This window comes from Podarcis raffonei, chromosome 7 (assembly GCF_027172205.1).
Source record: "Podarcis raffonei isolate rPodRaf1 chromosome 7, rPodRaf1.pri, whole genome shotgun sequence".
NCBI lineage: Eukaryota > Metazoa > Chordata > Lepidosauria > Squamata > Lacertidae > Podarcis > Podarcis raffonei.
The window spans coordinates 41,119,697-41,147,420 of NC_070608.1; the positions used below are offsets into that span (position 1 = coordinate 41,119,697).

Here is a 27,724-nt window from a genome sequence, read left to right on the forward strand (position 1 = left end):
CAACCCCCTGCGAGGCAGAAATCTTTTGCCCAACATGGGGCTGAAACCCACAACCCTAAGTTAAAAGTCTCATGTTCTACCTATTGAGCTATTCCTCTGAACACTAGGGAAGAAGGCTTGGATTTCCCAAGGCTATTTCTAAAGCAAGGGTGCACAACTCTTGGCTGGGTGTGAATGTTAGCCATTGTTTCTAGTAGCTGCGAAGATCAGTTTTCTAATTTCTCACTCCACTGGAGAAAAGTATATCCTTGTTGCTTTGTGTCTGTATGTATGGTTATAAGCACCCACCCCAAGCCATGCCACTGAGGCTGCATTTCAGCACATGACACGGACACCCTTTTCAAGCAAGCATACTCTGCATCTCTGTATTGCTGGTGGCTTTTGTCAAAAGTGCCATTCAAGTGGCAGACTTTACTGGGGGCTTTGCTTCTTAATCACCAAAATTAATTTTTTGTTTGCCAATAGAGACTGTATTTGTGAAATAAGTACAAATCTGAGTCTACTGTATTAACCTGTCCTGAAACATCTTAGGGAGATTTCCCCCTTTTATAGTACCTAGGTTCAAGAGTAATCTTTACAACTTTTTTTTTTTTTAAAAAAATTATTTCTATGCTGGCGCCCCTGTGAATTGAAACAACAGAACACCTGATGAACTACCATTTCAGATTAGATGGGAAATCGAAAACAGAAATATGCATAATCCAACCTTCACTACAATGATGCCAGGATAGGGTACAATAAAATTAATTGCAAAGTGCAACAATATAAAAAAATAATAAAGCAGTTAAAACAGTAAATACATTCAGCCACATGAAACTGAAGAGTGAAAGTTGATATCAATCTGAGCTGACAATTCACAACTCATAAAAACTTGAGAAACCCGTATCTTAACTTGGTATTGAAATGTAAAAAAGAATCAGTGCCAAACATGTGAACATGTGTAAGAGCGCCAGGTAACTGGGCTGTTGGCATGTGACCGTTGGAGGGATTCCCAGAGAGTAACATAACCTTAAGGCCAAGAAAAAGATTAGCCACCTGTGCCCTAGACAATGAAGGTAATTTGAATAGTTGTATCTTGCCATCTGCAGGACCTCCATCAACACTGCCCAGGCTTGTGCCCCAGGAAGGTTACTACGTTCCTGCTAACACAAAGGTATGGCTTCAATCCCAGGGGGTGCACTCCACTGTCCCTTGAGACCAGCGGCGGAGCAAGCCGATCAGTCACCTGGGGTGGTTGCGCGTGCCCTGCGCCCAGGGGCAAGGCCAGCCGCCCATGGGGGCACCACGGGGCCTCCAAGGAGTCTGCCTGCCTCCTCCCACTCAGCTGCCCTACAGTTGAGGGGGAAGGCAACGGGCGGGCTGTTTGGGGCAGCGCCGAGTCTGCGGGCGCTCCAGCCACCGCAACACTCCCAAGAGAGACGCGTGGCCCAGGAATGCTGCAGGCCCCACAGTGAGTGCTTCCTGGCATTATGTCACCCCCCCCAGTGGGGACACCAGGGGCGGCCCACACCTACTGCACCCCCCTTGCTATGCCCCTGCTTGAGACAGGCCAACTACAACAATAATCTGGAAGCACCCTGATTTTCTTGCAAATATGGCAGACTAACTACAAATTAACCCTTTCATCCCAACTGAAATAAACTAAGATAAACTGGTATTTGACTTTGCCGGGGACTATGAAAACAGACACCTCACTCAGAGCAAGAAAATATTAGAAAATCAAAGTATGTATGGTGCCAGCAGTACAAAAACTGAAACAGTGAATTAGATTTTCCACCCTTCAGCTGTCAACAATCTACATTTCTTTCCCAATATTTCCATCAACAAGCTCTATGCGCCACTGCAAGCTGGTGGATTTCTTCTTTCAAGGTACTTCTCACAAGTTGTGTCCAATTCCTTTCGGGTAAACAGAAATTAAGCTCACTGGTATCTGACAGAGGAGGAGGTGAGAGTGAGAAAAGATACTGCACCTACTATGCACCCTCAGATTAAGCATCACCTCTCTCCTCCCCCAACTTTATACTGACTACAACATTAATGTCTCACATCAAAAATAACTGATCTGTAGAAAGGACTTTATGATCTGAAAACAGAGACGATGTATGTACCTTTGTGACCCAAAAATCTTTAATAAAAACAATTTTAAAAAAGAAGAGTTCTGTTATAGGGAGACCTTGGATAGCCAAGTTCTCTCAATATCAGTTTCCTATGCACACAAAAATTTGCTCTACAAAAAACTATGAAGATTAAGAAGAAACTGAGAGCATTAATAGGGTAAAAACTAATTTCAGATGAGAACAACAATTTGAGAATAACATAGGAAACATAATGAGACTGCAAATTTAATACAGCTACTTGATGAGTAAAATGTCCTGGTTTCTTAAGTACTGTACTTGGAGTCTCCAGGCAGGATTGGGTGAAATTAGCTGCTGCTAGCCAGTGAATAGTCATTATTAAGCTAAATGGACCAATGGCCTGAAACAGCCCCCTAGGTTCCAAGCTGTAGTTTGGCATCACCAGCATTATTATAATGATACAAATGACTGGGCAATTACATGGCTCGCTACAAGAAAATTAGTTAGACAATTCAAACTCATGACAGATTTTGGATATGGGCTGCAAATGATGAATAAGTTATCTAGTCCTGCTCTTTTACTTAAAAAAAAAGGAAAGGAGCACCTTGTTTTTAGCTAAAAGGTAGGATTGTTCTAGGCTTCATAAAAAAACTCAGGACCGCCTGATCAACATGTTCAGTCTAGCTTGTCTTGTAATTTGACTGTTCCCATCAATGCTGAGATTCACACTAGGCCAATTTCTAATACTCACCTAACATTTGGCAGGTCTGAATTTAACAATGGTGCAGTGTTCTCGGAAGTGTTGTTTTTCTGAAGGTGACACCTTAAACCGTCTTTAGCAGGCAAATAATACACTCTTTGAACAACCACTTGGACCTGGATTCCTCTCCCTCCAGCTCTTCCTTGTGTCTCCACAATATCAAGAAGAGAGTCGCTTAAGGGAGTAACTGCAAAGGGAGATAATTTGGGCTCATTGTTGCTATCGGTATGCACAGTCTTCAAAGTCTTCATATTGAGACAGGGGATCTGGCAAGAAAGGCACAAACCAAATCATTGTACAGATTGCAGGAAAACATACAGGAAAGAAAGGTTTTGCTTACCACAAATTCCCATCCTTCTAGCACAGAGGTGGGCAATGTGTGGTCCAGAGACCCACCTCATTTTATATGCTCCCACTCCTCAACATCTCCTGAAGCTACCCTAATATTTCATCTCATCAGAGCTCCTTTCTTTCTGTTTGTTTCCTCCTTATTGTTCCTGGCGTTAAACATGTTTCCTCTTTCTATGTTTTTTTGGGAGCAATTGGAAGGAATAGTATTTGATTTTGGGGGGAGGGGGAATAAAGAATGTTTTTCCTGGTTGTATGACTTGAGGAAAAGACGTCGTTCCCCCAGCAACAATAACTGAGAACAAATTGGCAGGGGTCTTCCATATAAACATCTCTGTGTTTGAGTAAAAAAATGTGTGTGAGGTAGACATGGTGAAACCCGAAGCAGGACAATCTTTATTCTGAATTAGTTCGTCTAGATGACAAACTGGTGAAAGAAATGGCAGTAGCTTTCTCAAAGCATTTTGTTCTTTTGTCTCTTAATAAAGCCATGTGAAGGTGAGCCTTTTCTGCTTGGCCAGTTCTTGCCTAGGAAAGCATGGATAATCTCCCTCTGATGAGGCTGAAGACTGAATCTACCAACCAAGAGGAGATAAGCTGGATGTTCCAGCCTTTGTACTCCTATAACAGCGGCAGGGCAACTTTTCTTTTTCTGTCTAGGGCTGCATTCCCTTGGGAACAAACATGGTAACAGAAAAAACAGAACCGCAGTCACAAAAAATTAAGGCTACAGTCCTATACAAACGCTAGGAAGCCGGCTCCTGACCACAGTGGGTCTTACTTTTCAGTAAACATGAATAGATTGCACTTTGAGATCTATAACAAACACAAATAACTGATAATATGGAGACAGTTAATCCCTACTTGTCCGTCCCCCCCATTCCTTTTCAACATGTGTCTATAGGTGCAGATCAGCCTAACCCTTAACCACGAGTGAACAGACTGCCCCGTCTTTACTCTGAAAAGAACAGGAGATACTGGTAAATAAATATATATTTTGCTCTTGGGAGAGCAGAGGCCAATGCTAATATTCTAGAAGTAATCTCATTTGAGTATGTCTTCAATTTGATCCTCCACATCCAAAGGCAGAACCTTTGGGCAGAAGATCCACTTTATAATGCCTGCTGTATGTGTGAAGAAGCTCAGAGATTCTCTAAGCGTAAGTGAAGCTCACTAATAGAACCTTCTTAAGAGGAGGTTCAGGTCAGGAAACATTAACTAAGAGTTCAAAAGGACAGATTAGAGCCATGACCACCCAGTTCAAGTTTCATATAGGAATGCTGTGGACTTCTCCATGTGTTGTACAGTGTTGTACACTGTGCGTTTCCTCACCTTCCCTGCCACTAAAGGTAAGATGGAAAATGCTGCACAATGACATCAGAACACATCCCTAGAGCTTATGGACAGGGAGATTGGGAACACCACTGGCTTGCTGTTTGACAACATGTAGCTAACCTTTTAGAAAGGCTGGTAATTTTAAGTAGCTGAGCAGCAAATCAGATGAAAAGTAATCTGCTAAATATATGACAGCAATACTACTCAAGACAGTAGTGAGGCTAAAACAAAGTATCACATCAGTTCAGTGTGTAAACATGTAGGGAAAAATCTTGATTGTAAAATATTAATATTATTCACTAGCAAACTCTAAATCTTGCTTAAATAAAGGATATAGAGTGAACAAGAGCGTTCTTGCATGCACTGTTTGCAAATATCTGTTCATCAACTCGCTACAAAGTGTTAAGCTATAAAATTAAACATTACCTGGTTAACTGCAGATGTTTGAGGCCAATTGTCTTTTATGGTGGAAAAATTGAATACCCAAGCCAAAGATATCTTTCTTTTAATAAGCAATGGTTCTTGAAGATGTTGCTTTTCCATCTCTGTTGGTTCTTTAATAACTTTCTGACTGAAGTAAGTATTCATGATAACTGGAATGCTATCATTTGGAAGAAGAAGTCTTTGCCTGAAAAACAGAATCATGGTTATCTCATTTACTTTAACAAGTTAGAGCTGTAGACTAGTAAGCAAACCTATAATCATGAATTAGAATCTGCTTCAGAAGTATATGTAGATTACTTTCCTGCAGTCTTTTAAAATATTTTTTACTAACAAATTAATTTTAACATACAGTTTGAAGATGATTATTATTATTTTTGCTGAAATGGCCATACTAATACATTGCTATAGACTAAATGAAAACCAATACACAATAACTTTGTGGCTAATTAGATTAAGTTTATTGACTATTGTAAGAAATATTAGTTACCACCAGCCATACATTATGGGTTTACAAAAATATTAGGTTATGTGTTGTAAGCGTTTGATGTATTGGTTTAATAGTCGATTTTTTAAAAGGGCAGATTTGTGTATTAATCTGGACCAATATATGATTTAGCCTCATTAATTGTCCATTACAAGCTTTTGTAAAATCTGGTACAACTGAGCAGTTTGATGTGTATCATGTGCTTTTGAACAACAACAACAACAACAACAACAACAACGAGTCCATTCCCATACTTGGCTATGCAGAAGCAGTGCAACATAGCACAACACCCAGGGCTCCCAATATTGGCACAACAGAAACACTCCTCCCATTCTGATGCTGGAAGGCGGCTCTGCCTGCTTAGCTAAACAATAATCAGCACAGCCGCTTTGATGTAGAGAAGAATATGTTATAATACACCTGCTTTGTTGAAGGGGAGGGGCCATCACTGGTTTCCTTACTTCCAAGTAAAGAATGTGGACAAGATCCATGGAAGTATGAGATCTATCACTGTATACTTGATCCCTGATTATGTCAGCTGCACAGGGTGTAGCCAAGTAAGTCAAGAGTGTAGTAAATGCTTCATCCCTCTCTAAAGGATAATGTATTTGCACCCATAGTTAAGATGGCTGTGTCCCATTCATGGTGAAAACACATTTGGTTTGGCTGCACTAGCTGCACCAGTATTGAGAAACAGCTTGCCCCTTGAAGTTTATATAACTTCCTTTCTGATTGTTTCTACTAGCTTGTGTAGACATCCCCCACATCCCAAGGCTTTTAACTTATGAGGTTGACATTATTTCATTGAAGACTGTTTTATCTGCTATGCTTGTCTGGTTACACTCGGATTACAGACACTTCATGTTATGCTTTTTGGGTTGCGCACTGCACCAAACCTGGAAGTACAGGAACGGGTTACCTCCGGGTTTCAGCGCTCGCGCATGCGCAAAAACACTAACTCACACTTTGTGCATGCGCAGAAGCGCCAAATCACGACCCGTGCGTGTGCAGATGCGGCACTGCGGGTTGCGAACGTCCCTCCCGCACGGATCACGTTCGCAACCCGAGGTTCCACTGTATTGGAAAGGCACAGTATAAACCTTTATAATAAATAATAAAAGTTTAAGAGTGAACTCATAGCAACCAGCATAGCTTATTATTTACAATTGGCTTTTCCCTTTATCCTCTTTGTCTTGCACAAAATGACAAGAGATATTAGGATGCAAGCCTAAGGAAACAGACACGACATGCCTACTATGCTGAGAAAAAGGAAGTAAGAAGTCATCCAATGTATGACAATGCTGCTTATGCATTCATAAGTTTGTTTAGTTTGATTTATTAAATTTCCATAGCGCCCTTATTCTGAGGATTACAGGGCAGTTTACAATATAAAAACACAAAAGTACATAATATAGTAACAAAGAAAAACAATATCACCACTATCCCAGCACAGTTTAATAGGCCATAGATTGTTTAATTAGCCAAATGCCTGGAAGAGGAATGTTTTTGCCTGGCAAGATATGTTATGCAGACGCCAAGCAAGCCTTCCTGGGAGAGCATTCCACAGACAGGGAGCCACTGCAAAAGAGGCCCACTCTTATGTTGCCACCCTCTTGACCTCTCATGGAGGAGGCACATGAAGAAGGGCTTCAGATGGTGATCAAATGGTGCAGGTCAGTTTATATAGGGAGAGGTAGTCCCTGAGGTTTTGTGGTCCTGAGATGTTTAAGGCTTTATAGGTCAAAACCGGCACTTTGAATTGGGTCCAGAAACTAATTGGCAGCCAACTGCTTCCCTCTCTGCTCGAGTTAGGTTGGTGAGTGTCTGTGTTACAGATGGTGACTATTCACTTGTTTGAATAAACATAGAACTCTGTTTGCAGAGATTGCTAAAACTACAGGCATATGATGGGAAAAGGCATGGCAAAGTTTTCAAATAGTTAACTATGTAGTGCAGCAGTAGCAAAATCAAACAGGTTGAGACATTGCTGAACTATATTTACATTCTGTTACTGCATTTACTTTCCAGGGTTTTTAATTAGTTCCTCCTATTCATTACCTGGGGTGTGTGGAAAATTGTGACGCTCAGTCATACAGAAACTGCCTGACTACGGTAAATGAAACAATGATGGGAACATCACTCCAGGTTTGTCATAACAGGGCACACTTTCTTTTTGGGTTCTGTCGAAACCTCAGTTCACAGCACAGTAATGGTGTCTGCAGATCAGAGTGGCTAACATTCCACAAATGCACTGGGAAATTATGGGAGGTATTTTTTAATGTAAAGCCACTTGTACATTAATAGAACAATTCTGAACCAAACTGAAATAGACAAGTGTTAAGAAGGGGTTGCATCCAACCCTGTTCTATAAAGAGTAAGCCTGCTGAAATTAATGCACCTAGATTAATCATGCCCACTAATTTAAATAGGTCTGCTTTGAGTAGAAGTAGCACTAGAGCTGCCCCATCTGCTGCCTATCTTGCTCATGCAAGGTGGCAGTCTTCCTTTGGCTCCTGAAGGTGGTGTTGACCAGTTTCAAATGTATCCTTCATAGGCAAATTTGTAGCCAGACAACTGAATGACACTGTAGCCAGACAACTACAGACACTGAATGACACTGATTATCTGGATCAATTTCAATTTACTGTTCAGCATTGAAACAGTTCTGGTAGCCCCAGCGAATGACCTAATACAAGGAAATATATATACTTTGAGTGTTGCCCTATTATTTCTCTTGGACCTCAAAGAGTCTTTTGATACCATGGTATACTACTGGATTGACTGTCCAAAATGGGAAATGCCATGTTCTAGCACAGGGGTCAGCAAACTTTTTCAGCAGGGGGCTGGTCCACCATCCCTCAGACCTTGTGGAAGGCCGGACTATATTTTGGGGGGAAATGAACAAATTCCTATGCCCCACAAATAACCCAGAGATGCATTTTAAATAAAAGCACACATTCTACTCATGTAAAAACACGCTGATTCCCGGACCATCCACGGGCCAGATTTAGAAGGCAATTGGGCCAGATCTGGCCCCCGGGCCTTAGTTTGCCTACCCATGTTCTAGCAGTTCTGATCCTCTCTGGATGGTTGTTCCAGAAGGTGGTACATGGCATCTATTGCTTTGCCCTAAGCTGTGCGACTGAGTGCTCCTATATACCATCTATATGAAACTGCTTAGGTCATTGAAGGATTTGGGGTGATATGAAGGCCGCTCTAGAGAAGACAGAAGTGTTGTTGATGGTTTGTCTGACCTAGGAGGTGATGGTCAGCCTATGCTGGAGAGCGCTGTACTTCCTCTGAAGGATAACTCTTGCAGGCTGGAAATGCTCTTAACTCCAGAATTGTCTGAAGAGATCCAGCTGGCACCCATGACATGAAGCACCTTTAATTCAGGCTGGTGACCCAGCTGCAACCTTTCTTGGCTAGAGATGTTCTAATCTCAGAAATCCATCTCACCCGGAGTGCTGCAATGCATTATATGAAGGGCTGCCTTTGATAACTATTCAGAAACTACATTTGGTTCAAAATACTGCAGCTAGATTGCCAACTGGGACTGAGTGAAGGGACCACAATGTAAGTTTTAACACAACTACACTTCCACCTGGGCCATTTCTATGCACAATTCAACATGCCGGTTTCTAAAACCCCAAGTTGTTTGTGACCTAACTACTTAAAAGAATGGCTGGCTGTTCTATCAGAAAATTACAGGACACACAAACCAGCAATATATTGATTGGGCAGGTGAAAATATTGTGGCAATTTGTGGTGGCACACAGCATAGGGGGACAGGATATGATAAGCCATGTGGTCATAAGAGAAGGATTTTAGAATTACAGCAAAAGACTCGGGATGTGTGTGTGGGGGGGGGCATGAATTAGGCACTCATTTCAGATTGTCAGCATACCAGGATCTAGTTATTCATAAACAAATATTAGTGAAATGTAAATCAGAAAGCGACAAGCGAATCATTTTCAACATGACACACACTTACCGGGGAACCAATGCTCTTTAGCTACTGGCAGCGAACTGCCAAGCTGTGTATTAACGTTATATCTTTTGTACAGGTGCCTGCTCTCAACTAAATGACATGCAATGCCAAGAAGTAGAGGCCAATATAAAACAGACACATATTTTTCCTGATTATCATTTACAATTACACTTATTGTTCCCCATTATGGCATTAATCCAGTGCTCTCTAGAGCAGAAAAAAACTTGGATACAACTAGAACACATAAGCCACCTTTGAGAAACAACTGCCTGTTGTTTGACATTATTTTTATCAGGAGTGCTTATGTAAACAGTTGCTACAACAGTTATTAGCAGAAATCAGACCTTGTTCCGTGATCTATGCATTCTCCCAAAATGATCCATGGCTAGAGCATGCTCAGACTTAATGGTATGTGCTAGTTGTGAACTGTTGGAAATTGTGGTTTATTTTCTAACACATACACAGATTACTTTATAAGTAATACACAAAGTAATACACATACACAAAGTACTTTTTAAATTTTAAATGCATTTTAAATATTTTAAAGTATTTTATTAAATTTATATACTGCCTATATAGCTGATTTCTTGTATCTGCTATCAATAAAGCCATTGGTTTTCTGGACAGCTCCATCCCCCATAGCATGAAAAGCTGTTTGCACACTATTGGGATTTCACAAAGGGATATGATATGGTTAGCCTGAATAATATAATTACAAAATTTGGGTCCTTCGTAACTCTCTAATTCCCCATATCAGATAAGAAATGAACAACAATACATTTTGAAATACAAAAAAGTAAAGAAAATAAAGCAGTTGTAATTTCATTGGAGATCTGAAGTAAGATGGTGCTCACTGAGGCAGACAGATTCGGCAAGATAAACAATCAAGCTGAAGTTATTCTCAAGTGTTGGCAAATTCCACAAACACAAAGTAAAGGCAAAACTAAGACTGAAATTCTGTCCTCATATAACCCCACTGAGTTTAGCCCCCTCCTTTTTTTCTTTGCTAAGAGCAAGAACAGCCATTGCACACTACAAAGTAAAGACTAATTTGCCATGTTTACTTTTCTCCCAGTTCTGTGGAGTTCAAGATATATCTCAAATACATTTCAGTGTGCATTATTTTTTGAATTTTTATTTTAAATCTTACTGCCAAGCTGTAGCACTCTTTGCCAGGTTCCTGCACAAAGAAAACTTTATTGCCAACTTTAATCACTTGAGAATTATTAGGAGCTCATAATGAAAATATTGGCAGGTTTAACCAGTCCTTCAGTACTGCAGTTATTTCAAATTCCCAGAAGCTTCATTATTCATATACTTCGTATTACTGCTTAACTCCAAAACAGAAATGGACTACCACTTCAGAATGCCCTGAGACTTGGGTTTTTTATTACACACAGGAAACAGAGAAGAAGGCAAAGGCTGTGATCAGGTCAACCATTAATTCAAGCATATTTAGCAATTGGATACTAAGCTCAATTCTAGTTGGAGGAGAACTAAAAACAAAAAAGATCTCTCATTTTCATGTAATTAGTTATACTCTTGTAAGTAAAGAATATTATCTACGTGTTTTACATGCTTAATCAGAGGCTGGGAACCTGTGATCCACATCCAGCTCACAGCCAAGTTCCTGATTGAGTATGGTGACAATGAACTTTGATTAATGACTTCCCTAAAAAAATCCATAATTTTTTTATGACCTCCCTAAAAAAATCCATAATTTTTTTAAAGGATAAAGTGTAGACAGTCAAAATATAGCAATTAGGAACAGTTTCATTATAAATATTCCATGAGAATATTCCCAGAGTATCAAAAAGTTACATAAATTAGCTTTTAACACATTACAAAAAAATTGTTCAGATATTGTTGGGGTGAAGCAAGAGCAGAGAGAAAAGAGGTGGCTCCATCCACCATTGGCTCTGGCCCGATTTGACCTTCCCTCGAAAAAGAGTACTTAAATAATCAAGCAGAGGTAAGAACATGAGAAAAGTCCTGCTGAATCAGACCAATGGCTCATCTACTCCAGGATTTTGTTCCCAGTGGCCAATCACATGCCTATGGAAAGTCCACAAGCAGCACAACACTCTCCTCCTCATATTTCCAAGAAAGTAGTATTCAAAGGGATATTGCCTCCAATACTGATGGTATTATAACCAGTAGGACTAAAAGTTACGGACTGCCTTAATTTTCCATGATTTTGTCTAATCTTCTTTTAAATCTTTCCAACAAAACCAATTAAGCAATCTTCCTATTCAGCTGCATTTCGAGAGAAAAAAAATCATATGGGCATAACTATTTGCATGACATAGCTTTACAAGAGCAGACTTGAAGTTTATAGCACCTTCATTATATGGCTTCCGGAGAATGCACCTCTTTACCCTGTTTTCTGACACTTGAGGGGCAATTTTTTTTTTAAAGGATCCACATTTAATTCTATGATTGCAAGTTGTTTGAAATTGTTTTTAAGGTTGTAACCTGCCCTGGGACCTTAGGGAGGAGGGTGGTAAGAAAGTAAGTAAGCAAAGCTGAAAAAAATGTGAAGGGCACCACATTTCATCAAGAGAAGATTTCTTGCCTTCCTAGGAAATGTTAGAGGGTGCAGAATAAAGATTGTCAAAGGATTAGACTTGGTTTGAGCAATACAGTACCAACCCCTAATCCTAGGATGTAAGTGACTGCTCCTTTCTTGCATTATTAACATCCTAATCACTATATACAACACTTCTTTAAAACATTATCTGTTTGTCTGCTCAAAGCAGTTCTAACATGATGACCATGACAGGCTCTGGGCAAAGATGAGAGATCCTGTGCAGACCATATCAGTATCCAATTCCTGCTGGACGCTTGCCAGAAGAGCAATATTACAGCCTTGGTGGAGACTGTTGGCTCCCTTCGCCTTAGGGCTAATTTTGAAATATACTACAGATGCTGATGAAAAGGAAAGGGGTATGTTAGGACTGAAAGGCAAACAAGATGAATGAAAGAAAAACTCTTAACATGAACTGATTTTAGTTTTTCATTTATGTCACACTGAACCCACACAGAATTCTTTATTTGAGCTCAGTTTTTGACACATCTGGCCTATTACTGATTTCATGAACCACTGACTAGGTATTTTTAGCAGAAGTATGGAATCCTATAATTCATTTAAAAACAACAACTACAATTAACTGTTGTTGTTGGCATCTGTCTGTCTCAAGAGATGGTGGAGAGCACCTCTGGGGGTGAAGTTAGCAGCAGTGACCTCCCCAGGATGCAAGCCCGGGCAGTGTATGTATAAGGGCCCTGGGCTGCCCAGATGACAAGATTCCCTTCTCAGCCTCGCTCATGTAGTCCAAAGGAAAGCAGAGCAAGACATTTTGCACCAAAATGGCTGCAGGAGTTGCCAGAAGGCGGTGTACAAGGCGCCATCCAGGCGTCTTAGGGACTCCACTCCAGAGTTATGTAGGGTTTACTTCTTAGAATTTTCTTCTTCTGAAGATATTCCGCAAGGCCAGTCCACTTCCGGGTGGGTGGGCCGGTGCTGCAAGCAGACCACACGGTCTCTCGCTCACAAAGGGGGCTGGATGTTGCCGCCGCATCATTAGGAGAGCCCCTGCCATGTCACGGCCCCCAGCCGACCAATCTGGTCAGCTGGGGGGGTGTGGCTTAGGCAATTTAACCAGCCGTGTGGCAGGGGAATGTCCTTTTGGGTTCCAGCTTTGAGGATTTCCCGCCCTCTTTTCAGGTCTTCGAAATTGGCCTTGCTATGGACCTCGGTTGGTCACCGCTGAGGGGCCTGGTAGGAATTTTTCCACTTGGCAAATTGGCACTGGCCATTTGGTTTTTGCCTACCTCATAGTTATCGTCAGAACTTCTTAAGGTTTGGCGTTAGGCATTGGTAAAACCTTTTTCGGGGGAGGTGAGGTGTGGCCATCACCTGCCCCTCCATACTAAAGGGTATTCTGTTAAAGGAATCCGGTGGTAGTGGTTCCTGTCCAAAGCCTGGGTGCTAGCTGGGGCCATGGCACCACCTTCCAGTGACTCTAGGGGGAGCTTCCAGTTGATGTGCATCAACAAGTTCCCCCTACTGGTGGTTAACCCTTGTGAGACTTGCTGCAGGCGGGCAGGAGTCAGATATAGTCAGTTCAATTCCAATGCCTAAGCCAATACCGCTCACATTCTGTAACCAATAAAGTTGTGGCCTAAATTTTGCCCATTAACCATTAGCCTAATATGCTGTGTCCTAGTGTCTTTATTCATCATGGGGGGAGGCCTCGGGGTCTTGACGTGCAACGGGACCAAAGCTGGACAAACTTCTCCAGAAGGAACATGACATGTCCCCCAACAAAAGCACCACCCCTCTTCTAAAACCCACTGCAATTAATAGAAGTAAACATAAAATCTAGGGCCAGATACAACTAGTTGGCGCTAGTGGCAGCCAGTGCAATGTGTCCTGCTAAATTGGCTATGGAGAAAAGCATACGGGGGAGGAGAGGGGATATGAGTAAATTTATTGAATAAAGTCAGTAATACGACTTTATTACTATGCTTCAATCCAAGAGTGGCTAGCATGAAAGGAAAGACACATCCAATCGCACAATTTGGCCCCCAAGTTCCTATTCCCCCATTCAGCTATAGTGAGCTATAGTCTCTTCACTACATCTCATGCCATTCCAGTAGATCCCTCAACCCTTAGGAATGGTGAAGGGGTGGGGATGATACAACAGGCTGGCAGTTGGAAGTTCAAGGCAAAAAACAACAACACCCATTCTGTGAGTGGAACTCTGCTTCTGGTTCATAAGGTAGTGAGCTTACCAGTATTATTTTATGTGGAATGAAGTTTAGTAATTGCAGAACTCCAACAGGAGAGCAGAAATAAACTATTTTGAGTGTTTGTGTAATGTAGGCTTCCCAAGTTTTCTTCCACACAATACCTAGTGGTAGCCTCAAAACAAATGTTTTTATGGAAGGGAGAAGTACTAAAAACAACAACACCAGTCTACAACATTTTCCCACTCACAAGTGTAGATTTACAACTTGCTTCATGCTACTGGTGTACTGAATGCCTTAATGCAGAATTGTCACCCTTGAAGCTAAATATTAAAATCTTAATCTTTCCAGAATGCAAAAGAGTTCTCTTCTGCACTTTAAAGTTTTATGTGTCTGTGTTGGATAACAGAAATGATGGATGAGAAAATAGAAAAGAAATCAAGTAGAAAAACAAGCTTTGCTTTTAGTAAATAAATATATAGTTCTGCAATTATTTTTATTCTCTGCATAGTAAATTCCTACACTAGTAAGTTCTGTCTCTCAGGGTATGAGCCTCGCCTGTACACTCAACAACGTATTCACTGCTTCAATAAAATGCAACTGGAGAGAAGGTCAACTTCCTCAGGCCATGAAGATTCAGAGACATTGAGATAAGAGTCTACTGACGTGAGAGAACAAAACCAGAAACCAAATAGATGCATAGAATTTTCAGTGATACTTGCATTCATATATGGAGGAGAAAGAGACATTTTGATGTAGATAAATTCACTGCTCTCAAAGTTCTAGAATTAAAAGAACAATTCCATAGTCACTATAGTTAACCTACAAATAGAGTAATTAATGTTAATCCTGCAACTAAGCCAGAAATTTGCTTCTGTATCCCCTTTTTCCTTGGGGTGGAAGGCCATACCGAATTCTCTTTTCCTCCTCTACCTCTGGCCTGGTGACACCTCTTGACCCAGTAGAGAAAGACACCATCATAATCCTTTACCTTCTAAGCTGTTTGATTCCACTATCATGGGGAAGGATGTTCCGGCCCCTATATCAGACAGGATAGATTTACAGGGACAGTTTTGGCTTTACAAAACTCACAGCTTCTGTTTACCTGGCAGCAGACCAGTTACTTATAGGGGCTGAAAGGTAATTTAATATGAAGGCAACTACCATCCATTTACCTGTGAGTAAGCCACCTGAACTAAGAAGGACTTAATTCTGAGTAGACATGGTTACGACTGCATTGTATAGTACAAGCTAGATTTCGAAGGAGCAGAGGAATCAGAGACCAAATTGCAAACAGAGACGAAATTGCAAATCAGCCCTGAGTGCTCACTTGAAGGACAGATCCTGAAGCTGAGGCTCCAATACTTTGACCACCTCATGAGAAAAGAAGACTCCCTGGAAAAGACCCTGATGTTGGGAAAGATTGAGGAGAAAGGGACGACAGAGGACGAGATGGTTGGACAGTGTTCTCGAAGCTATGAACATGAGTTTGGTGAAGCTGCGGGAGGCAGGGGAAGACAGGAGTGCCTGGCGTGCTCTGGTCCATGGGGTCACGAAGAGTCGGACACGACTAAACAACAACAAAACTCAGTTAAGGAATAAAGTCTTAACTCTAAAGAGGAAGCTTTTCTTCACATCATATATATGTTTTCATAATCCACAATCAACATTTATGTCCAAAACATTTATGTCCCAACCATAAATGTACACATACAGCAGTACAGCACAGAGCAGTGCATTAAACCAGTAATTCTGGGAAGGTTTGGATCAGGGATCAGTGGCCAAGGATGAAGGGAGATGGAATACAACAACATCTAGAGCAGAAGTTCTCAACCTGTGGGTCCGCAGATGTTGTTGGACTACAACTCCCATCATCCCTGAGCTCTGGCCATGCTAGCTAGGGGTGATGGGAGTTGTAGTTCAACAACATCTGGGGACCCACAGGTTCAGAACTGCTGCTCTAGAGGATCACCAGTTCCGTATCCCAAGCATAGATGACTCTGTTGCTGTATTTATATTGACTGAAAACAAAATAACCCCTACAATATTATTCAAATCCATGGCAATTACAACAGTAGCTTAATTTTCAGTTTCTAGAATAGCAGATAAAAGTGGTTCCAAAAGAATGGAAACCATTTTGCCTCCTTCTCAGGCTTTACAACTTTTCATGTGATACTAGGAATAAAAAAAGTAAATGCGGATGTGCCCCAGATCAGATTTCATAGAAATGCAAGATTGGATATCAGTATGTGAACAGATTTGTTCTTCTATTTTCTATATATGTTCAATTTGTGATCTTTGGATATTACATAAAGATAGTGTCTTAAACCATCAGTCAAACACCAGAGCTCGTATTATTATTTCAAACAAATGACGCAATGGAACAGCATGCTTTCAATCACACATTCCACTACAAAGGAATTGTGCATAATTATTTGGTGCTATAACAACAAGATGAAGATTAACCTTACAATTACATGAAAAGAAAGTATTGTTAAAATGTTTTCAGTGATATTCAAAATCACATTTTAGATTAAAAACTGTTACTTAATTCTGCATATATTACACACATGTACACGTCCTATATTCTTATTTCAATCTCAACATAGGTAAAATATCCAGATTTTTCTCTCTCTCTCATTAGCTATGCTTGGATGCAACACTAAAGTGATAAACCAGAGGCGGCTAGAAGTTCAGGGGTTTTACCCAGACCTCCGAACAAATTTTTCCAGCCCCTCCAAAAACCCACATTTTGGCAGCAATGGCAAAAAGAAAGAAAATTAAAGTAGGCACACTACCAGTATGGAAGGAGAGGTCTAAACCCTGATGGGAATGAAATCATGCCCCCACCATCAATAATTTGATGAGTGGGAACAGATGATAACCCCCTATTCTGCATGTGTATGCCTGAGTGTTGTCAATGTGATGCACATCCACTTCTAGAGCCCTTGGGGCAAAAGATTAGCCACTCAGTCATATCAATTGGAGGGAGGGGGCAGAATGCCAGTTTTATCTTGCTCAGCATTATCTACACAGACAGGCAGCTCTCCAGAGTTTCAGGAAAAGGTTTTTCCCAGCCCTACCCAGAAACACCAGGGACTGAACACGAGTAGGCAAATTAAACTGCACACAAGCTGCAATCTAACCAGAGTGGCTGCTTTGCTGTTTCATACAAACCAGTGCATGTATGTTTCTCCTGAACAAACCCGGAAGCTTAAAACAAATCTTGGTTGTTTGTTTGCTAGTTCAGATGCAACACTAAGCTAGATGCTCCATTATTTGTTTCTCCAACTGGAGGAAGAGAGGAGCAAAAGCAGCAGAGCACAAGTTGCATGCAGCTCATGGACAGACTGATTTGTTTAACCATGCTTTATGGCCTCTCTGAGTTGCGATTAGGTGCCCTGGACTCTCAATGCATTTTCTGTTCTTCCACTATGTGAAAAATCATAAACATTTTCACCCTCGTTCCTGGAGGATGATTTGTTCCAAACTGAAAACTATTCAGCTCTGTTTGGCTTTCCTGCCGCAATCAGTTTAAAAGATGCTCTGCCACCTTTTTTAGGTTTTCAGTGCTTCACACGGTCCATAATTAAATATAGAACTTGCTGCCACAGGAAGAAGTGATGGCCACCAACTTGGATGGCTTTAAAAGAGGACTGGATGAATAAATTCATGGAGGATAAGGCTATCAATGGCTACTAGTCATGATGGTTATGTTCTGCCTCTACAGTCACAAGCAATAATATTTCTAAAAACCAGTTGATGGAAGCCACAGAAATGGACAGTGCTCTTGAGTTCAAGTTCTACTTGCCAGTGTCCCATAGGCATCTGGCTGGCCTCTGTGAGAACAGGATATACAAAAAAGTTCTTTACACCTTGTATGAATTGTTATCGAAGAGCTTTACCTAACAATCATGTGTTTTCCCAGGGTCATTTTAGAAGAATAACGGAAGAATAGTGCAGGCACAAGGTTAAAAGTAACACAGCTTTTTTTGGATGTGTGCTGTAATTGTTCATTATTCTTTCGGTTTTTTGAATATTTAAATATACAAAACTGAATATAAAAATGGGGAAACAGCAGTCTTACTTTGCTCACATTTTGAGTTGCAACATAGTAAAACACAATATTTCAAAGGAGTCAGCTACCATGAATAAAGAGCACTTGCGCACCGCCCTGAGATCTTTTGATGAAGGGTGGTATATAAATCTAATAAATAAAATTAGTAAAAATAATAGTCTTTTAGATTTCAGAAGCTGAAAACCTTTATCTCTAAGCCTTTACACATGAACATGATACTCATACTAGCACTTTTAATAAGCTAACCTGATAAACTAAAAAGCAGCCATGTTGAAATTTGTTTTAATGTATTTTGACATGCTACTCAAACAGAGCTTATGAAGAAAAGTTGAAATTTTATGAGAGTATCATACAATGGACTATGAGTTGACCTCTGGCACAAAACATAAATGAACTCCTTCACCTCTGTGGGTTTCCCCCTCTTTTCCCCCAGGATTCTGTTCTCCCAGGGAGTTGCTCATTTTAGTCAGTTACGGTACTTGGAAGAAGGCAGACAGCCAAACTGCAAACACAATGACTGGATTGAGTTCTTAAGCAAATACACAAGAATGGCATTCAATCTCTTACAAGAGGAATAATTTTCATCATAAGTGTAACAAGAAACCTGGTCTAAAGCAAGGGTAGGTCATCCCTTAAAACAGATATTTTGTTTTTTTAGGAGAAAACTTTCATCTAATGATAACCCAAAAGAGCAAAGCAGAAGACCTCTAAAAACCACAAACATTTATCTCACAGCAAGTAAGTGGAGCAGGAGCCAGCAAATTTATCTGTTAAATGGTTGCGAACAGGCTAGCGTCAAAGAATGGGCCAAGGCAGAGCCAAAGGTAATAGTGGAGAAAATTACATTAGGGAGGCTCTATAAGAACTCACCTAATATTGAAAACAACAGCACCCTACACCCAAAGCAGATTCTACGCTTAACAAATAAGGGGGGAAACTGATCAGGATTCCTCTCATTCTCCACCCTACTACTCTGGTGTTTTGTTGCTTTTTTTAGTTTGTAAGCCTGAGGGAAGGGTCTGACTCTTATTTTTAATTTGATGGGAGAAGTATTCATCTGAAAAGCAAAATAAAAGTATAAGAAAATAAGTTATAATGGAGACTTACAGAAAACTGATAAAATTACTCACAGAGAATCAGGACATTCTAAAAGCTTCGACTTATAAAAGCAGTTGTCCTGAGGAAGAGTCCTCAGGGAACGTCCTCCCACCCCCCAAAAAAGTTTTTTAAAATAGCTATAGCTGCAGAAGCCTCCTACTGCAATATTAGTTGCTGACAATACCTAGGATTCTCAAAGTTCTGGGATTTCTTGTCAATAGCAGAATACACTTCTAAAGTCCACTAGTCACCACCAGCAGAACAACCCTGTGATTCCCACCTCCTTACAAAATAGAAATCTGAATTCAAGCAGGCTAGACAGGTGGATGAGATGATCTAAAGCAATTTACCATTGCCTCTATTCGTCTCTTCCTGTACTCTTTGCTCCCCCATATCTTTATTTTGATTGTAAACACCTTGGTGTAGGGATTTGTTAAACCACTACTTAGTATGGCAGTGCACATAAACGACACTTTATTTACACTAAATAGAATAGGGTGGGGGGCGCCAAGCCTATCTTGAGCTACGGTAAATTGAAATATTCTCCCCTTCTGAAGCGCGCGTGCACACACACACACACACAAAATATGCACATTTTGAGACTTCAGAAACTTGACTTCAATTTCTTGGTGCATATGGTGAAAGCCTCCATTCACAACTCCAATCCCACCCTGAGAAACGGATTATGAAACCTCTGTGAGGGGAGTGAGTGATGGGCGTATCACCCCTAAATGGAGGACACGCTTCAGGGGACCCACTGGGAAAAAAGGGGAGCTCGGGAGCTCAGAGAGTCTGGAGAAATCAGAGGTAGGCTGGGGGAGGATTGATCAAGCGCTTCCTGGCCCTATTCATTGTCCCTCAGCTCAGGAATAAGGAATTACAGAAGTCCTCCTGGAAATTCCTAGGTGAATGCTTCGCTGGTCTAGGTTCCCTAATTAGACTAAAAACAGTGATGGGGGTGGGGAGGAGAAGAAAACAAGAGTCTTCTTTCTCATTCCTCTAACACAGAGTTTTTAGTTTGCTTTTCAAATAATAATGTTGCTAACAAATGGCTTTGGAAGAGGTCTCACTGAGACCTGTCTGCTCCAAGGCAGAGAGAGATGTTAGATGAGAAAGTCCACCCTCACCCAGGACGTTAGTGTCCTTTTTCTGCCTTCTGTTGACCCAGAGAAAGGGACTTCCCAATCCTTTCAGCATGTCTTGCTGCTCCTGGTAGAGAGAGAGAGAGAGAGAGAGAGAGAGAGAGAGAGAGAATACACACACACACACACACACACACACGAGTACGGGCATTTTATTTCATTTGTCTGTCAATGAGGGAGTTCAACTATAGATAACAATTTATATTTCAAACTCTCCATTCTCAAATATCCCACAAGAACTATAACACGTATGATTGAGAGATTTGCTGATTAACTATTCCAATATTCTAACTAAATAAACACATTTGGAAGGAATGTATTCCTCCTTGACACAATTTTAAGCTGTGCTTGTACAATCCAGCTTCAGAATGTGAAAATCTGCAATATTTTCAATGTACGCATGTTAAGACTGAACAAACACTTTCGCCACAGACATTTTAGATCAAGTATTCCAAGTACAACCACAAGAATACAACTACCAGCACACATCAACACATTATTTCCCGTTCCTGCTATAACAATTTGAACCTCTTTCTGCAAAACAAATCACGTGCAGCAACAGCTTTCCAAATGAAAGATTTGCTAACACTGGAATGTTCCTGCTCATCCTGGCTTTTCACTTCTAAACTCAACAAAAATGTTACGCATTTCAAAACTATGCCTGCAAGCACAGTTCAGATAAAAGTGACTTTATTGTGGCTGTTCACTACATTAATTAAAAAATAGTTATTTGACTTCTATTTACATACAAACTGGGGTGTTCTTTGAATACAGACTGTACCCATCATAGGATGAAACATCTAAATATCATTTCTGACATTTGGCTTATGACTTACGCTCCTCCTCAATGAACCGTGGAACAAATTCCAAACACCGCACTGACATTGACAAGACAGCATGTTCTTTCTATATTAAAAACATTGCATAGTCTTGTAAAGAATGCTAAATGCCTTAACAGAAAACGCTTTGAACCAAGGGCTTTCCTACACTAAAAACTACTCACTGTTTGAAAAGCTTCACTTTGTGTGGACAATAATGATTTCTTTCTGTTACCTAAGAACAGAGATCAAATCATTTCACTACAAATAAACTATTACCTGAAATTTGACTGAAGGCTAAAATGTAATTCTACTCAATGACACATTTTAACACATTGCAGAAAATCTTAGAAATGATTAGTATTAATATTTATTTACAAATTGCTGTTCATATGGAAGCAGAGTTTGTAACAATGCATAACGCACAATGCAATACAAACATTAATTGGGAACTCCTAGATGGCGCATATGTTCATATATGTACATACATGATGACCATGTACTACTAGGCAAATACCATTGGCTGTGTTTAGACACAATGATTTACTATGTATATGCATATACTTTCCTCCTTCCCAAATGTGGCTTGTCTGAGCAACACACAACATGATTCTCGGTTTGGATGCAACATTAAGCCACGGATTACCGTTTGTTGCTCACACACAAACTAGAAGAAGAATAAAGTATGAGTAATCTCCACATTCACAATAAACAATAAACTATTGTTTAATATGCAGCCAATAAAAACATCAACTAATAAGTTTAATTTGGCTCTAAAAAGCTATCAAGTGTGATTCAGAACTAGTTCCTGAGGTAAAGTTCAGGAAGACCCCCTCTGCCTCTATAGTATTTGGTCAACATTAGATAAAACATATATTTCTGCTTTAGAATCTATGTGCATTTGGATTTTTTCCTTTGAAGTGAAAGTGACTACTACCATTCATATTACAAATTCTCTTTTTTAATTTTTGCATAAATCCAACATATGACCCATGAGGTTCAAAACGGGTTCCTAAAACGTGAATCAAATATTGGTAGACCATACAATTCCAACAAGTTTTTTGGATCTATGGGTGATATCCAACTAAATCACATATTGAAATTAATGGACTTTAGTAACTTGTCCATTGATTCCATTGACTTTACTCTGACTTAATTGGGAAATCACCTTCTTATTTACATCTTTAAAGCCACTATGATCTACTGTTAACAGCTGAAGTGCCTTTTACAAGGCCTTAACAATGTTTTTTGGGGGGGAGGGGACAGACAGCAAAGGGCAGTAATGTCAGAAAAACAATTTGCTTTCCAAATACTAAAAATAGATAAAGAAATAACTCAAACTGTGAAATGTCGGTCAGCAAGCATTTTATGCTAAGCAAAACAGCCTCCCCCCACCTTGCTAAAAATAAAATTGTATGTTACTGCAATACTTTTCAGTTGCTTCAGCCAAGAACTCCAAAACCTCCCTGAAACTAACCTCAGCTGGATAACTTGCTTGTGTACTATGAGTCAGCAGTTCTCAACATTTCTGGAAATTCCTCAGTGTTAACTCCTCCCATATAGCAGGAAACTGCAGATCCAATTCAGTGTATACCAGGAAACACACTAAGATTTGCACATTTCACTGGAGCCACATAAGCATTAGATTACATTTTTGGGCAGTTACCAACCATGCTGCTTTCAGTGATTCTCTTTGTTGCAGAAAAATAATGCTCAGTTATTTTAATAGTGGGGATATTTCTTCTTCAGTGAACATTGTATATAAAGATATGAAACATAAGCACTGTTCAGCTTATGAGTAAGTTATTCTTTAGACTTACCTATGTGATTTAACCCTCAAAGACAACGTTAAATAGCAAAGCATAAAATGTTCATATTCTACTGAACCTTAACCCCAAGATACTGGTTTCAAAACTGGTAAAGCTGTTATGTAGTACAACTACTCCCCAAATAAGGGTGTTCAGATACAAAACAGGACATAAGAGTGGTTCTTTGAAATGTTATACAAAAAGAACACCAGCAAGTACAGCTTTCTCATTGCTGCATGACAAGCATTCGCTGGCCAAAAATCCCTTTTCTACACAATTATTAAGGTACAGGACCTTTGTTTTCCTTTGCACGGAGTCATCCTATCATTCAGGAGAGTGCTTGTTTTATAACATGGGTAGGCAAACTAATGCCTGGGGGCCGGATCCTGCCCAATCACCTTCTGGTCCAGGAATTAGCATGTTTTTACGTGAGTAGAATGTGTCCTTTTATTTAAAATGCATCTCTGGGTTATTTGTGGGTCCTGCCGAGTGTTTTTACATGAGTAGATCATGTGCTTTTATTTAAAATGCATCTCTGGGTTATTTGTGGGGCATAGGAATTCGTTCATTTTTTTTTCCTCTTCAAAATCTAGTCTGGCCCCCCCACAAGGTCTGAGGGACAGTGGACCAGCCCCCTTCTGAAAGTTTGCTGACCCCTGTTTTATAATAAATAACGTAAAGGGAAGGATTCATACCAATGCTTTGTAGCTTGAGAAGATTAAAACAACAACAGCAATGCAAACAGCTTTGGATTCCCAGTCAGAAACGTTTCAGGACCTAAGTATGTTGACATTTTCTGCAGTCTTGTTCTAGTGCCTATTAATGCACTTAGAAGTAGGAAGTGATAGGTAGATAATATTAAAATTTTGAACCCTTTGATGCCGTCTTGTCATCCCATTGCCATTACCATGCCTCCTTGCCTGCAATATTAATTTGGCAAGACATGCCTACTACATATAAGATGCACTTCTTCAGTGCAGAATGTCACGTACCACAAAAGGATCACATGGAATTCAGTTTTAATAAATAATGTTCACAGAGGAACTTCATCCCAGCAATATTATTTGTCCAAATTCTATAGTCTAATAATTAGACGGTGCTGTCAGACTAATTACTGGTGTACTCATGTGGGTGGAATTCAGTGTAGTGCTATGGCACAAGAATTTCAGCTTGCCAGACAGAATGATTCCCCACTCCTCTATGCCAAGAGGCTCTTCAAACTCCATGTGTAGTGGAAGAGAGGGGGGAACCACATTGCACTAACGGAAGTCTTTACACAGGCCTCTACAACTGGAACTTGGTAGCTGAATCCAGCCCAGTTAGAACAAACGTAAGAAAAATATTCTCATCCAAGATCATGGAAACCTCTGGCTCCATATAAGAAGCTTTGATAAAAACAGCAGAAAGAACAACGTAGAATGCACACTTATGTGTCATTTCCCTCAATAAACAGTAGCCAATGTTTGCTATAGTGGTGTGACAAGAAACAAGCAGTTGTCTGATATGGTCTAAATACCTTTTGATATTTTATCTAGGGATGCTAGAACCAATCACTTTACACTCTGAAAAAGTATTGATGGGCCCAGAATATTTTCTGAAGTCCACCAAAAACTCTAGACTCAAAGCAACCAACCTGCACACTGCATAAACCTCCAGAGTTTCACCAAACTGATCACAAAATTGACTCAAAGATGCACTGGTACATCACATACTACTTCATCAATTCGACAATGTCATCACAACATTCCAGAGATCTCTGAAGCATCACACAACAATGCAGAGTTGATGACACAGCTGGCCTGCAAAGTGTATCAGATACTTTTAAAGATGAATGGTGAAATTTGGCATGTCCTAGGGACATCACCAGGTCACAATAGGTCTTAGTACACATGGACAAGTAGAGATTTGCTCCAGAATATTGTGATGAGATCCATAAGCCACATCCACATTTATGGCAATTTCTAGTGCTCCCTAGAAATTTTTGCCTAGAATCCATTCTGGTCCAGACACAATTCCTCCCAATACGGAACTTAAATCCCAATCTAGCTTGAATTACAGTGAGTAAGGAATCCTCAGAGAATTCTCAGCAGGGCTCCACATTTTATGTTATAAGGTAAGGAGTAGCCATTAACTTCAGATGCTCCATTAATGTTTTGCTCAAATTACCGGTAAATATGCAGTTTCACTGGTAATACTATAGACAGCAGATGCCAAGCTAAATACTTTGCAAATATACTGTTGTTATATATGTGAACAACTAAAGATATTCACTCTTCCATTTATAATCTTTAGTATCACTACATTTCTCATTTCATGATGAACTGAATATATTATTTTACAGCAACAACAACATAATTAAGAAGTATGTATCTCATTGGCCCTTTTATATTGCACAGCTTTCTGCTAAAAGAGACTTCCTGCCCTCAAATTATTCTCCAAAAATACTAGTCTAAAGCTCAGTAACAAAAAAAAAAAAAATCTGTTTTTCTCAACCTTTTTATTTTTCTTTTCAGTACAGAGCAATGAGATTAAAAGTGTGGCAGACAGCCAAATACTTCAGCCATCGCAGTCACTAATAGATGCATTTAACATTTATGCAGCTTTCAAATGTGAAGCATCTGGTTCCAATTTCAAATCTGGCTTGCATTGAAAGTGCCTCCTCCACAATACTTTTATTATAAACTGTTCTTTTCCCTACTTGTTCCCTCCCCCCTCCTTTTTGGAAGAGGCTGTTCCTTCCTTCTTGCTGGAAGCCACCTGACCACTGCCAGGAAGAGGAATGCAAAACATTCCCAGGAGCAGCTCCTGACGTCAGCAGAGCATTTCATCTCCCAATGTTCAGAACGGTCTGGAAATTCCAGTCTCTAGTAGAACTAATTGAATGCGATAGCAGCTGCAGCCTGCAATGAATCACATTAAAAACTGCTTCATGTTAAGATTATTGATGGTGGTATGAACTGCTCAAAACAAACACAAATCTGATTATTTTCCTACTGAACTAATGCACACTGTGATTGTGTCTACCTTGCTCGTTGTTACTTTTATCATATCCTTGAACCTTGAGCAGTTGCCCTTAGAAAGTTAAATACATACATAAAAGGACTGTGCATTATTTCTCTACTTCTTTCATACATCTGAGTGGGAAGGGAGATGGAACAAAGAAGGGTTTAGCTATGCTAACAGAGGGTTAAACATGACTCAGCTAGAAATTCCTCAAGTGGGTTCATGCCATGCATGGTTGTTCACGTCATCCTATCCAGCCTTCAGGATATTAACTACTTCTAAACTAGAAGTTATCCAGCTCAGCATATTTACATTCCCTTTTGATTTTTAGTCAGAATCAGCAGTGAACCTTATTGCTAACCTACAGACAATTAAATGCTTGTATTTTATTTCTTCACATGTAGTACCTTAAGCAAAACTACAGTCCCCAGAGTAGAACATCAAAGTAATAGATACCAAATGTCAAGTACAAAGTTCTGTACTTCCATAGAACGTTATATCCACCACTTCCACAGTGCTGCAAAGGTAGGTTTTTATTTTATTTTAAACATTTTGGCTATGGGAGCACGGAGGGGAAGGGAAGAAGGCACAATGTGAGTAGTGGTATATCTAGAGCTTAGACCATATCCCCCCCCCATAAAATGCTTAAAAAAGAAGGAATGTGAAGCACTGAATTACTCCTTCACTCTCAGACTACAGTTTAGTATTTTGTCCATGAAACATAAAGCTTTCACCAGACTTGTTAAGCAATGTAGCTGTGAGTTCCATAGACCAAGTGTTCACAAAATAAGTAACAAAATTGACTGATTCCACAGTATGATCAAGGAATATGCACAACCCTAAATTTAATTAGACGGGTCTATGGTTTTAACACAGGCAAGGCCCAAATAAATAACATAAAACAAGGTTTCTCAAACTTGGATCTTCTCCAATTCCCATCATCCCTTACCACTGGTCCTGCTAGCTAGGGTTGATGGGAATTGTAGTCCAAAAACAATTTGAGACTCAAGTTTGGGAAACCCTCACCTAAAACATGATTTGAAATGATTCCGGATGTTTCCTGGGTTATCTTAATTATGACATTATATCTTTTATATAAACACAGTTCGATTATAAACCATACATGGTTTTGGGGGTGTATTCTGGATTTGAAATAAGTAACACAAACCTTTTAACATCTTTTGTTTTTCAAAAAACAAACACCACATTATTTATTTATGCCACATTCATACAATGTAGCAAGATTAGACTCCAAAAGAGACAAATTTTCATTTGAGCAGATTTTCAGCAAAATATATACTCTGCCACTATATATGTATATAAAATTGGGTGCTGTCTACTACAACAGTTTTAGTTACTGAGAACAACAACTTTTCACAAGGCCAAAAAAGTTAATATCCAGGAAGGAGGGGTTGCAAAGGGATGTGGAGTTATGCTAAACAATTCATCATAACAAATTTTTCCATGTGTATACTACAGGGAAGAAGGTTGTTCAAAAAGATGCCTCAAAATCCCATGACTCTCCTGAGTCCCATTCCAGGGATTTGTGGTCATGCAGTCACATCCAAGTTTCCCTGCCCAAATTCGG

At 40.0% G+C, this 27,724-nt stretch overlaps 1 protein-coding gene and 1 long non-coding RNA gene across 9 annotated transcripts in view; one reads left to right on the forward strand and one right to left on the reverse strand.

Annotated features, from left to right (window-relative positions):
* SPIDR (scaffold protein involved in DNA repair) overlaps window positions 1-27,724 on the reverse strand; it is a 177,691-nt gene that overhangs the window by 62,376 nt on the left and 87,591 nt on the right. For all 7 annotated transcript variants that reach the window (XM_053396217.1, XM_053396215.1, XM_053396216.1 and 4 more), the window contains 2 exons: window positions 4,945-5,146; window positions 2,827-3,101 (listed from right to left, as the gene is read on the reverse strand). In XM_053396217.1, the coding sequence (XP_053252192.1) occupies window positions 2,827-3,101; window positions 4,945-5,146 (477 nt within the window). The remainder of the gene's footprint in view (window positions 1-2,826; window positions 3,102-4,944; window positions 5,147-27,724) is intronic.
* On the forward strand, window positions 7,024-26,235 carry LOC128417500 (uncharacterized). Of its 2 annotated transcripts, XR_008331482.1 has the most exons (3): window positions 7,024-7,591; window positions 18,701-18,887; window positions 25,860-26,235. It is a non-coding gene; the product is annotated as an uncharacterized LOC128417500 (long non-coding RNA). The 2 variants fall into 2 exon arrangements; XR_008331481.1 differs by lacking the exon at window positions 18,701-18,887.